The sequence below is a fragment of the Myotis brandtii genome, unplaced genomic scaffold (genome assembly GCF_000412655.1).
Source record: "Myotis brandtii unplaced genomic scaffold, ASM41265v1 scaffold604, whole genome shotgun sequence".
NCBI classification, from domain to species: domain Eukaryota; kingdom Metazoa; phylum Chordata; class Mammalia; order Chiroptera; family Vespertilionidae; genus Myotis; species Myotis brandtii.
Window position 1 is genome coordinate 1,876,021 of NW_005370286.1, and position 12,472 is coordinate 1,888,492.

General features: G+C 54.3%; 2 protein-coding genes across 2 annotated transcripts in view; one reads left to right on the top strand and one right to left on the bottom strand.

The window, feature by feature from the left end:
• MTG1 (mitochondrial ribosome-associated GTPase 1) overlaps positions 1–9,684 on the top strand; it is a 19,770-nt gene extending 10,086 nt beyond the window's left edge. Inside the window, exons 2-11 of the mRNA XM_005879667.2 lie at positions 535–599; positions 1,883–1,987; positions 3,912–3,992; positions 4,461–4,517; positions 4,793–4,883; positions 6,485–6,546; positions 7,056–7,152; positions 7,338–7,419; positions 8,331–8,443; positions 9,216–9,684. Of these exons, the coding sequence (XP_005879729.2) occupies positions 535–599; positions 1,883–1,987; positions 3,912–3,992; positions 4,461–4,517; positions 4,793–4,883; positions 6,485–6,546; positions 7,056–7,152; positions 7,338–7,419; positions 8,331–8,443; positions 9,216–9,376 (914 nt within the window). The 3' untranslated portion in view covers positions 9,377–9,684. The remainder of the gene's footprint in view (positions 1–534; positions 600–1,882; positions 1,988–3,911; positions 3,993–4,460; positions 4,518–4,792; positions 4,884–6,484; positions 6,547–7,055; positions 7,153–7,337; positions 7,420–8,330; positions 8,444–9,215) is intronic.
• Positions 9,685–9,785: 101 nt separating this feature from the next.
• SPRN (shadow of prion protein homolog (zebrafish)) overlaps positions 9,786–12,472 on the bottom strand; it is a 2,826-nt gene continuing 139 nt past the window's right edge. The window contains exon 2 of the mRNA XM_005879700.2: positions 9,786–12,469. Coding sequence (XP_005879762.1) covers positions 12,269–12,469 — 201 coding nt within the window. The 3' untranslated portion in view covers positions 9,786–12,268. The remainder of the gene's footprint in view (positions 12,470–12,472) is intronic.

Genomic DNA, 12,472 nt, shown 5'->3' on the forward strand with positions numbered 1-12,472 from the left:
AGGGCCCTTCTGAAGCCTCAGTTTCCACATCTGTTCTTAAAAAGAAGCAATATTCCTGGATATTATGTTGAGGACCAAAAGAACTAGGCGTAGGAGAGGACTTCCCAAGTGCTTTCACTGCGGCACCTTAAAACGTGGTCATTTCTTGTCTTCTGCCTCAACCTCCGGGAGTTTCTTAGTGTTTGTCAAAATGTGGCCCTAAGAGACGTCTAGGACCCGCCCAGCTCTTCTCTGTGTCCTGGTTGCCACTGGCCTTCCTGCTCCAGCCCTCGGAGTCGCTCAGATTCACCCTAAACAGTGACCGGTGCCCGCCACGCCAGGCTCCTGCCGAACGCTGTGCGCGTGTGTCCCGAACCGGGCGCTGCTGCTGAACTTGAGGAAAGGCCCAGCACAGGGTTACCAGTCGTCATTACTGGCGCACATCACTCAGACGTTCTTTTCGGGCGATTGTGGGGTCGTTGTGGACCCACCAGCTAAAGGTCGTGGCGCTCTGAAAGGCCGCGGACCCCTCGCCTTAGGTGCTCTGCTTTCCAGGGCTGAAGAAGATGCAGAGCAGCCTGAAGCTGGTGGACTGCATCGTCGAGGTCCATGATGCCCGGATATCCTTTGCTGGTTGCGATACTGGAACTTACATTAAGAATACATATTTAGTCTTTGTCCCCACTCTTGGCTGGAGCTCCCAAAACTCTTGAAATGGCCTAAGGCAGCGGTTCTCAACCTGTGGGTCGTGACCCCTTTGGCGGTCGAACGACCCTTTCACAGGGGTCGCCTAAGACCATCCTGCACATCAGATATTTACATTACGATTCATAACAGTAGCAACATTACAGTTATGAAGTAGCAACGAAAATAATTTTATGGTTGGGTCACAACATGAGGAACTGTATTTAAAGGGCCAGAAGGTTGAGAACCACTGTCTAAGGCAGCCGTGGGCAAACTACAGCCCGCGGGCCGGATCCGGCCCGTTTGAAATGAATAAAACTAAAAAAAAAAAAAAAAGACCGTACCCTTTTATGTAATGATGTTTACTTTGAATTTATATTAGTTCACACAAACACTCCATCCATGCTTTTGTTCCGGCCCTCCGGTCCAGTTTAAGAACCCATTGTGGCCCTCGAGTCAAAAAGTTTGCCCACCCCTGGTCTAAGGGATGAGAGAGAGAAAGGTGTCCATTATGTTAATGATGTTTTGGAAAGCCCCTCAGGAGGGTTGGTTCCTGGGAACCCACTTTCACTTCTAACCCCTGACCCCTCGGAGGGGAGAGGGGCTGGAGGTGGACTTGATCTGCAGTGGCCAGTGCTCCCATCAGTCTTGCCTGAGCAATGAAGCTGCCATAAAATCCAAAGGATGAGGTTTGGAGAGCTTCCGGGTTGGTGAACACATGGAGATTTGGGGAGAGTGGTGCTCCCAGAGAAGACGTGGGGGTCCCCATGGGGGGAACCCTGTCTCCTCAGTGGGCGCCGGAGGAAGCAGCGATGGTTTGGGACACACTGGTTAACTTCACTTTTCTGAGTGATCAGGTACGCATTTTGAACGTTCGTACCTTGACAACCTAGCAGTGGTCTAGTTTTAAGACCTCCCACTGAGCTTTGTTTTTGTTGCCATCATTCCCACTTGAGAAGCCACTTGAGAGCCACTGCCGGCCTGTCTGTCGCCTCTTCTCTACGGGAAGCATGTCAGTGGCTCCGTGGCTGGGAGGGGAGGGCAGCACGCGGCTGGCGTCACAGCTCCGGGAAGAGGAGGCTGGGTGTGCACTCGCCCTGAGATGGCGTCAGTTCCTTCTAAAGATTTCCTTCTGAGGTGGTGCCATCTGGGCAACAAGACAAAATCAATTAATCGGCTGGTAAAAGCTCTGAAGGAATTTTTGCCTTAATTTTGCCACATCCCACTTTCGGGCCGCAACCCTCTGTTTCAGGAAACCCTCGGGATTAAGCCTCACTTGCTCGTCCTCAACAAAATGGACTTGGCGGATCTGAAGGAGAAGCAGGTAAGGCCCCTCCGCTGCCTGGGCACTGGCTCGCTGGGCCCGGATGACAGTCACCGCTGACAGCCTTGAGTTCGCTGGCCAGGCAGGCTTACCTTGGCACTCCGCCCTTCGTCTGCAGGCTTCCTCTAACGTTTAATTTATGGTCCGAACCATTCATGTGTGTCTCCCGGGGAAGTGGCCGGCATGTGCTGCCGGAGCCCAGTGCCCACAGGTGACTCTGAGCACTTGAAATGCGGCTCTTGTGGCTGCAGAATTGACTTTCACATGATTTCATTTTAATTAGTTTAAATTTCAGTGGCCATATGAGGCTGTTGGCCACAGGCCTGGACAGCGCTGGCCTGGTGGTCTCCTGTGATGGCTGCTTTCCCCCAGGTGTCCACATTCACCAATTCCAGGGCCTTCCAGACCCCCGCCTGGCCTGCAGATCGCCTCCCGCCCGCTGTGTGATCTGAGGGTGGGGAAGGCCCAGAGTAGAGAATGGATTCTCCAAAGCCAGGCAGAACCCGGGGACACAAGTGATCAATTGGAGGACATTTCCCTTGGGTCCCAGAGGTAGAGAAACGAGGTGATTCTGGAATGCCGTTTGCAAATATGCATCTTCACTTTCCTTGCTGTTATCAAATCCTTTGCAGAGTAAGTGTTAGAGTCTTTTGAATTCCATTTGTTTTCAAGTTGTTAGTGGTGCAGAGATTTCCCTTTCACTGCAGCCTCAGGAATGCATTCCAGGTTTCTTGGTACGTTTGAGTTATTTAAACCCCAACCCCAGCCTCCACCGTAGTTTTCCAGGGAACCTTCACATGCTGAACCACATGTCCCACCCTGACTCCCACCACTGCACAACCCAGGAGCCCACCTCTGATCAGTTCAGTCCGTCCTGTTGTGTGAGGCTCATAGCTTCACGGCTTTCTGTGGCTTTATCAGTGAAACGTCAGTCTTACCAGCGAATGCTTCTGCCCCTCGATGCTGATTCTGTTGTGCTGGCCGCACTGAGGTTACCTAACACAGGACACAGCAGTGGTTCACCTCGTTGGGAGGCAGCAGGAGCGTTTGCTCTCAGGTCCTGCTTCCCCGAGGTCTTGGAGGGGAGGGGGAAGGAGAGGCTCCCAGTGGTGGTCCTCAGTGCAGTGGGTGGGAACATCGTGTGAATTTATACACTTCAGAGTGGCTTCACATAAGTCTGTTTTGGCTGTTTCTTAATCTGCATCGTTATACTAGTAACTGAAATGCATAACTAAAATTAACTGAATTAGTGACTTTTTTGTTCATTTAAGTATCAATCGTGTTTAGGTCAGTAGCTGACCAAACAGTACTATGTTGGTTTTAACAAGTATGATTTATATGCTGATTTCACTTAATGTTAAGACCAATGAACTCATATTAGCCTGAGTTTACTTTTGGGCTTTTAAAGTATTCCATATACTTTGTAACCAGATTGGATTCAAACCTTAAAGTGGAGTTCACTTTGTGAAAGCTTGTTAGAATACACAGGAGTGACGAAAATACTAAGGGAAAATGAAACTGTATTATTTCAGTGCCGGATGTGGCTTCAGAATAACCTAGGTCAGCCTCATTTTTTAAGAAGGTCCTAGGGTCCCAAGAAGGCAGGATGCTCACCTCCGGTGGAGCCTAGAGCCCTCGGACTGAGACCGGCTCGTCCCTCCTGTTCTTACACGGAGCCAGCTGCTCTGGGCCATGGTGGGGCCAGGCTGTCCTCTCAAGTCCCCTCACACAGTCCGTACTGCCCTCGGTGCCCTGTCACCTGAGTGCCCCACATCTGCCCGACGTGGGCCTAATCCTCCCTGTGTCCCCAGCCCCGTGGCTCTGAGCCCGAGCGCATGCCTGGGCAATCTCAGATCCTCAGACCTTAGGGTGTTATGCCACCCCTATTTTTACTTAGTATTTAAAATAGAAATATCTCTTTCAGAAAATTATACGACACTTGGAAAGAGAAGGCCTAAAAAATGTCATTTTTACCAACTGTATCAAGGATGAAAACATCAAACAGGTGGGCTTTTCTGTTTACACTCAAACGCTTCTGCTGAAGGACTTTCAGAAAACACTGCAAAATGTTCTATGCTTTCATAGGAGGAGAGTTTTGGAGGCAGTCCACAGATTGGCTGGGATCCCCGGGGCACACTTGTCTCCTGGTGCCCAGAGCAGATGGGCCTGGACAGTCCGATGGTCTGAAGGGGCAGAGTCAGGCTGTAAAATATGCTCCTGGTGATCAGCAGGAAGGGCCTTTGGGAAGTCTAGCACCTTATTCGTGCCAGTTGTGTTTGGAGAATTTCACTGGCTGGTGTACATCTTTGTTACAAGGAGTTGTCACCCTCCTGGGATGGGACAGGACAGGGCACAGGTAGTCCCCTGCATAGGGCAGTCAAATCCGTGACGTGGATAGAGCCTGAGTGTGCCACCTCCAGAAACCAAGGGAGAAGCCGGTTTCCCCGTGAAAGTGCCTGTGTGGTTGTTGCAGGTCATCCCGAAGGTCACGGAATTGGTTGGAAACAGCTACCGCTACCACCGAGGAGAGGTTGGTTGATGGGCCAGTGCTGGCCCTGGGACAGTCCCTTCTGCTGAGGAGCCCGAGGCTCACCTGCTAAACACAGTGGGCCAGACTGAGCCCTTGGCATAAACATGAGCCTCTCGCCTCACTGCTCCCCTGTAGGAAGGGTGGAGGGCTGTCAGGGTGGGCAGGCCTTCCTTCCCCCTTAGCTGGCCTAGGCTGCTGGGTCCCGTGGTGTGGGCTGTTGGGGTTCCCGGTGGGGGTCTGGGTGTGTCCCTGATAGCCACTGTTCTGCTCTGCAGAATGTGGAGTTCTGCATCATGGTGATTGGCGTCCCCAACGTGGGCAAGTCCTCACTCATCAACTCGCTCAGGAGACAGCACCTCAGGAAAGGTACTGCCAGCCACGTCGGCTGAGGTTGCGACGGCCTCATCACTCCTTCAGAGCAGCTGCTCTTGTCCTGAGATGAAACTCAGCCCATAAGTCCTTGGGCACAGTCCTTGGCTTGTCTCTTTCCACCGAAAGGACCCACTTAGCAGCCTGCTGTGTGGTTTCACGGTGAGAGAGTCCTCCCGTGACATTTCACACTTAATTTGTTCTCTCTGCTTGGTACACGGATGACTGTTCTAAACTTTGATGATTTTGCCTTTTTATTTAAGTTTTTTTAAAAAATATATCTTTATTGATTTCCGAGAGGAAGGGAGAGGGAAAGAGAGATAGAAACATCAATGATGAGAGAGAATCATTGATAGGCTGCTTCCTGCACGTCCCACACTGGGGATTAAGCCCACAACCCAGGCATGTGCCCTTGACCAGAATCGAACCTGGGACCCTTCAGTCCGCAGGCTGACGCTCTATCCACTGAGTCAAACCAATCAGGGCTTCATTTAAGTTTTTGATCCATTGTGCCCAACGTGTTACACAGCCCATGGGGTCTGATGTCAGGCAGGGGTGTCAGGAGCCTGCTTGAGGATCACATCTGGGAGCCCCTGGCTCTCTCCCTGCTTCATGCATGTTCTCTGATTTCAAGGCACACAGGAGAGTCCACGGCACTCTAACTGTGCCTGCCCCTTTTTTCTTAAGTATTTGGAAGATTAGAACGGTGTCTGCATTGGCATCACCCCGTCAGTGTCAGCGTGTGGTCTTTATTAGCACTGTTTCCAGTGCACAACCCGAAGGCTGTAAACTGCACTGCACTCTGATTGACAGGCGCTGCTTCTGGTACTCTTTGGAGGGTGGTCTTAGTCATCTATTTTTTAAAGTTCCTTTTTCTTTAATTGTGGCTTAAAAAATCGGTGGCATTAAGTTGTATAACTCAACACTCCACTCTCTCCCAGCCCTGGGAACCTGGAATCTCCTTCCTGTCTCTGGGTCTGTGAATGTAGCACCTGTGACTGATGTCACTGAGCATAATGGCCTCCATCCAGGTCCATCCAGGTTGTGGCAGGTGCCAGACCTCATATTTTCTAAGGCGGAATAATACTGCGTTGTGTGGATGGACCACATTTGCTAACCATCCACCAGTGGACACACATGTCCCTTTACCCTCCAGTTGATTTGGCAGAGGGTGCAGAGTCTGCTTGGGACACACCCTGAACTGGGCCCCAAAGCACAGGCTGGCCCTTGGTCGGGTCAGCCTCACAGACAGCCTACCCTGGGCAGTGCTGGGGGCAGTGCCGTGGGGCAGATTAGGAGGGTGCAGGGTCAAGTTTGGGAGGGAGGGAGATGACCGCTGAAAGGAGCAGCTGTGGTCTGACCTTCACTGTCAGGTCCTTGCCCCTTTCCCTCTACAGGTCTTGGAGCACCTGTGCAGGCAATGGGGAGGCATTGCTGGAACCTGGTTGAAAAGGTCATTGCCATGAGCGGGTTTGGGGCAGAACCCTGAACTCAAGTTCATTTGGGCCTTTGCAGGTTTCCATGTGCTTCATTGCTTGTTCTGTACCTGATACGCCAGGTGTGTTTAATGTATATTGACATCCCTGTTTCTCCTGCAGGAAAAGCCACCAGGGTGGGCGGTGAGCCTGGGATCACTAGAGCTGTGATGTCCAAAATTCAGGTAGGGGCCTCGGCTCCTGGGCCCAGAGCTCCACACACACAGATGACTGTCACCCCCTGAGGGCTTGCAAGGTGGCATGCTCCTCTCTGTCCTTTCCCTCAATCTCCATTCCCACGAGTGCTCGCCACGGGCCAGGCACTGCACCCACCTCACACCGGACCTATGGGGAGAGCACGCTTGTCCCTGTTTACAGATAAGCAAACTGAGGCACAGAGGCGTTGCGTCCCGTGCCCAAGGTCAGAAAGTAGTCAGGGCAGAGCCAAGTTGCATTACCTCTCTGCACATTCCCTTCCTCCTGGGAGGAAAAGATGGGGCTGTGGGGGCTCTTGCTGTTATCTCCAAATTAAATGGGAGCGGATTCCTGTGGGGAAGCCAAGAGCTTGTAAAAACAACCCCATCAGGGTAGGTTCATTCGGGAGTCTCCTGCTTGAGGGCTTATCCAACAGGCCTGGTGGGAGGGCTGCTTGACACTTCCTGAGTGGTGAGCCAACTGCCCTCTGTGCCCACAGGTGAGTGAGCGGCCGCTGATGTTCCTGCTGGACACTCCTGGAGTGCTGGCTCCTCGGATTGAGAGCGTGGAGACGGGCCTAAAGCTGGCCCTATGTGGTGAGCCACCCTCAGGGTCCCACCTGTGGCCCAGTGTAGCCCCAGCCCTGTGGTTGTGCCACACTAACCCGCTGGCCGCACTGTCCCTTGTACAGCCGGGCAGAATGGTCAGGTCTGGGCATGGCCTTCTCGCAGCCTCTGGCTGAGACCAAGAGCTTGTACTCACCCTCACTGCCTGTTTCCAGGAACTGTGTTGGACCACCTGGTTGGGGAGGAGACTCTGGCCGACTACCTTCTCTACACCCTCAACAGGCACCAGCTCTTTGGGTGAGTGCCGGGTGCAGGGCAGGCCAGCCCATCCTCTCTCCTACGCTAGCGTAGTTTCCAAAGTGGCACGGTTAGGGTATTGCAGACAAACAACAGTTTGTGCATCATTTGAAGCAGCGGTCGCCAACTGGTGGTCCACGGGCCACTGGTGGTCCGTGAGGTCCGAAAGGTTGGCGACTGCTGATTTAGCCCTTTGAGTGCCAGCCAATATCCTAGGAACTATGCTAAAATTGCCAAGGCATTTTTGCTGATTTTACAGCAGTTTAGGGAAAAAATTATGAATCGCAAGTACCTGTAAAAAATTAGGCAGATAAATGCCAGTGGTCAATTTTAGAACTACAAACATTCGGCATCATAAGTATTATCTGCACTTAGGTGCCATCTATCAATAAAGAGTGAACTACTAGCATCTAATAGTGACACTGCAGGAGGAGCGCGATAGCGCTCCCTGCACTTTTGGCGAAAGACAGGAGGAGCGCGATCGCACTCCCCAGCACTCTAGGGGTTAGAGCAGGGGTGGGCAAACTTTTTGACTCGAGGGCCACAATGGGTTCTTAAACTGGACCGGAGGGCCGGAACAAAAGCATGGATGGAGTGTTTGTGTGAACTAATATAAATTCAAAGTAAACATCATTACATAAAAGGGTACGGTCTTTTTTTTTTTTTAGTTTTATTCATTTCAAACGGGCCGAATCCCGCCCGCGGGCTGTAGTTTGCCCACGGCTGGGTTAGAGTGTATATAGTGGGATGCGTTTGATACACAGACACAGCTGTGAAGCTGCTTTGTAATTCCTCCTCCTACCTTGTCACCTACACTGACACCAGTCACCCACACTCACAGGTCCCTGTGGAGCCAGATGTGACCTCACAGGCCGCCCTGGCTCCTGCTGGCTGACGGTTGCTCTGTTTAGGTACGTGCAGCACTATGGCCTGGGCGAGGCCTGCGATGACGTGGCAAGTGTGCTGAAGCGTGTGGCCATGAAGCTGGGGAAGACGCAGAAGGTGAAGGTGCTCACGGGCACAGGTGAGACTCGGGGCTTAGCGGGCCTGTCCTTGGAGCCGGCCTGGCTGTCCAGGGAGGACACTGGGGGACATGAAGCTGTTGTGGGAGTGAAGGTTCTTGTCCAGCCTCCCTGCTGGGTGCACTCCGTGTTCACCCTTTCCTCTGCAGCCTCAGGAGGCTCGCTCTGTTTTATTTATTTATTTATTTAGTTAGTTAGTTAGTTAAATATATTTTATTGATTTTTTACAGAGAGGAAGGGAGAGGGACAGAGAGTTAGAAACATTGATGAGAGAGAAACATCGATCAGCTGCTTCCTGCACACCCCCTACTGGGGATGTGCCCGCAACCAAGGTACATGCCCTTGACTGGAATCGAACCTGGGACCCTTCAGTCCGCAGGCTGACGCTCTATTCACTGAGCCAAACCGGTTAGGGCTGTTTTATTTATTTTTTAATTTAATATATTTTTATTGATTTCAGAGAGGAAGGGAGAGGGAGAGAGAGATAGAAACATCAATGATGAGAGAGAACCATTGATTGGCTGCCTCCTGCACACCCCACACTGGGGATTGAGCCCACAACCTGGGCATGTGCCCTGACCAGGAATTGAACCGTGACCTCCTGGGTCAAAGGTTGACTCAGCTCAACCACTGAGTGACACCAGCCGGGCTCGCTGTTTTCTTTTTGAGTGGGTCCTGGTGCCTGAGCTCCACAGGGTCGCTGTTCCTGAGGGCAGGCTGGGTGGGATCCTTCATGGGAGCCCCTTCCTCACCAGACCCTCTTGCCTTCCCCAGGCAACGTGAACGTCATCCAGCCCAACTACTCCGCAGCAGCCCGTGACTTCCTCCGGGCCTTCCGCAGTGGGCTGCTGGGCCCCGTGATGCTGGACCGGGACGTCCTGCAGAGCTTCCCCCCCACAGACCCCAGCCAGGCTCCAGGCCCCAGAGACATGTAGTGTCCCAGACCTTCATGCCTGGGTTTTGACACTCAGGGCTTCCTCTCCCAAAAGTTCTATGCCAGTCACTACACTAAGGTCTCTGCTCCAGGAAGGGGCTGCGCCCTTCTGCTGCTCCACAGCCAGGCCAGCTCCTGGTTCCAGGGGACAGTGCCTGGGGTGTGGACGTCAGGCACCGACGTCCCTGAGCAGTCCTGCGTGCCTGGCCTGGCGAGGACATTCACTTCTGCTCACTTCTCGTATGGAGAAGTGGACATTGTCCCGGAAGGAGTGAAGCTATAATCTAATTTAAATGTTTTAAACTAAAAGCCTCATCTCTGTTGTTGGCCCAGTCACCCTCAGCACCTTGGGCGCTTGTGTCAGGGCCCCTGTCACCAGGGAGAAGTGGGAGGCGAGCTGGTTAGCAGCTGAGGGATGTGGAGTCACCTGATGCAGTGTCCTGGGTCCTGCAATGAGGAGGCGTCGTTGCCAGGACAGTGTTTATTTCACGACGCTACTGCAATGTGCACACAAATGTGGACAGGAGGGTCCAGTACTCGTGGCAGAACCCAAGGACTGGCCTGTCCCCTTGGTAACGGGTACTGGCTGGGAGGGTCTCTGGTATGGTCAGCGGGGACCTAGGGCTCCCACTGCTTCTGAGCACCTTCTAGCTGATGGACGATGGCACTTCCCAGGTGCCTCCCAGCATTTGTCATTGCACCTGAAGGGGTCCACGGGGCAGGAAAAGAACAGAGGAAGGATGGGTGGGGTGCGGGGAGCAGATTCCCGGTCAGTAGCCCTGGCTGCTCTGTCGGGGTGGCCTGGCCTTCCTGTAGGTCTCACTACCCATTGGGTTCCCTTCTAGCTCCCACTATTTATGTGGGTTCCCCCCAGGTCCCACTACCCACGTGGGTTCCCCACACTCCACAAACCCTGGCTAACCCCGAGATGATCCACCTGAGCACCCTCTGCCTCCTGCGGGAACCCTGAGGGATTCAAAGATTCGGGCCCGCACCAAACGCCAGACGTGCTCCCAGGGTTGGGGATGAAATGCGCTCTTGACTGGAGTGTGGCATCTCGATTCCAGAGCGAGCTGATGGCTCAGTCCTGGTGGTCATCTGAGTGGCTGAGCGCAGCCACACTGGGCCCACATGTCGGGCCCTTGGGGAGAAAGCTCGGCCTTGTGCACGATGACTTTCCTGCTCCCTGCAGATAAAGTAGCAGGACGGTCACACTGCCTCTGAGGCCCTGGGCAGGGCTTGGCCACGGCTCACTGGTCTTTGGTAGCATGGAGCTTGGTCGGGAATGGAAGGAGGAGCGTCTGGGCTCGCTGCACCCCAAGAATACTGGCAGTGTGGACACAGGAGGCTGCCGAGGCTTCCTCCTGCAGCTTCGTGTTTTGGAGAAGAACACTTGGTCCGAGTCCTGTGGAAAGCCTAGAGGCCCCTGGCCCCTGACCAGAGCCAGCTGTGGGAGAGCAGAGGTGACAGGCTCCCTGCGTGCTGTCCGTCACTGAGTCCAAAGGCCCTGAGGTCCAGGGGACGAGGGCGCATTCTGGGAGGCTCTTGCTGAGCACCGGGAGGGTGAGGTCCCCAGGAGCCAGCCTGGGAGCTGCCCTGCCTCGGGGTGCGGTGGTGGTAGAGCTGGAGTACACGAAGAGCTGCTCCCCCAGGGCTGAATTCACAGATGCCCCAGAGGCTAAGGGTTGGCCTTATACTTAGGGGTGTTGGGTGCCATAGGCAAACCCTGTGTTCCCTTAGAAGCTCCTCGACATCAGCCCTGTGGCCCTACCTTCAGAATGTCTGGAGTGTTTAGACACCCCGAGATGTTAGAGGAGCTCTGCCTCCTGGGTGCTTCCTTCTACTGAGGGAGGCTCTCATGCCTTGCTGGGTCCTGGGGCCCAGCCACCTCCGCCTTCCTCCAGGTACTGCCTATGGTCATGCGACTAGAGCTCCCAGCCTCTTCCATTTGCACCACAGCCTCACCTTTGAGGGGGTGCTGTCCGCTGAGGGTTGCTGCTGCCTACTTGCTACCTGTCTGCCTAGAACACAGCGAACCAGGCCGGGGAGGGCTCTTCAGTGGGAGTGGCAGTTGCAGTCCCGGGATTTGAACCTGAAGTTCAAAGGGAATGGAAAGATCTTGATGTTTAAACAAAATGTTGCTTTTTCCAAAGTAGGTCCCGTGAAGAGTCAAGTGACTTGTTTCAAGTCAGAGCATAGTGGCTCCAAGGGAGGCCCTGGCAGTGGGTCCCAGAGCATCTGCACAGAGCGCCGGGGGGCAGGGCAGCCCGTGGGCAGGGTGTCCTCCTGGGAACTGTCCACAGAACCACGAGTGGGCAAGCCTGGCCCTGAGATCCACAGAGGGTCAGCACCTGACATTCTCCAGGCTTCAGTCTGTGAGCAGGAACCTCTTCCCTTCTCCAAATCAATTCCTTTAGTCCATTGTGACAGCTTCTATGGGGGAGGCCACCACAGTCCTCTGTGCACCTCTCTGCCTGGTGGTCAGCACTGTCCACACCGCTCAAGTGTCCAGGGTGGGTTCCAAGGAGACGGAGTGGCCGGAACAGCCTAGTCTTGGCACCTGTCTTTGAGGCAGCTCTGGAGAGATGGCAGGCAGCTGGCCCAGACGGTACAGGAGCCACGGGACACCTGCCTTTCTGGGGGAACCCCCTGACCTGTAAATGGTGGGTGAGGCATCCTGGAGCTGATTGTGGGGAGGTTCGGGAGGGGCTTGGGCAGGATGGTGAACAGGAGGTGGCACCTGGGTCACAGGGAAGAGAGGATGCAGCTCCTGCTGGGACTGGCAGGCATTACCCACGCAGCCTTTCTGGACACCAGGACCGTGGGCTGTGGGCTGCGGCCTGCGGGGAGGGTGCGGGCTGGGGGGCCGATTTGGCTCTGAGCCCTGCCATGCCTAGGGCTGCAGCAGCCCCAGGGCGCTGAGGGCCCCGCCAAGCAGCAGGCAGAGGTGCAGGCGGCACATAGGCCCCGCATCCGACGTCCATGCCCAGTAGCTGTAGACAGCGGTCCTGTTGCCTCCGGATGCAGTGTCCTCGTCCTCCAGGTCACTCTCCCAGGGCCCCAGGGCCCTCCTCCAGCCTGAACCGGACGAGGCCGC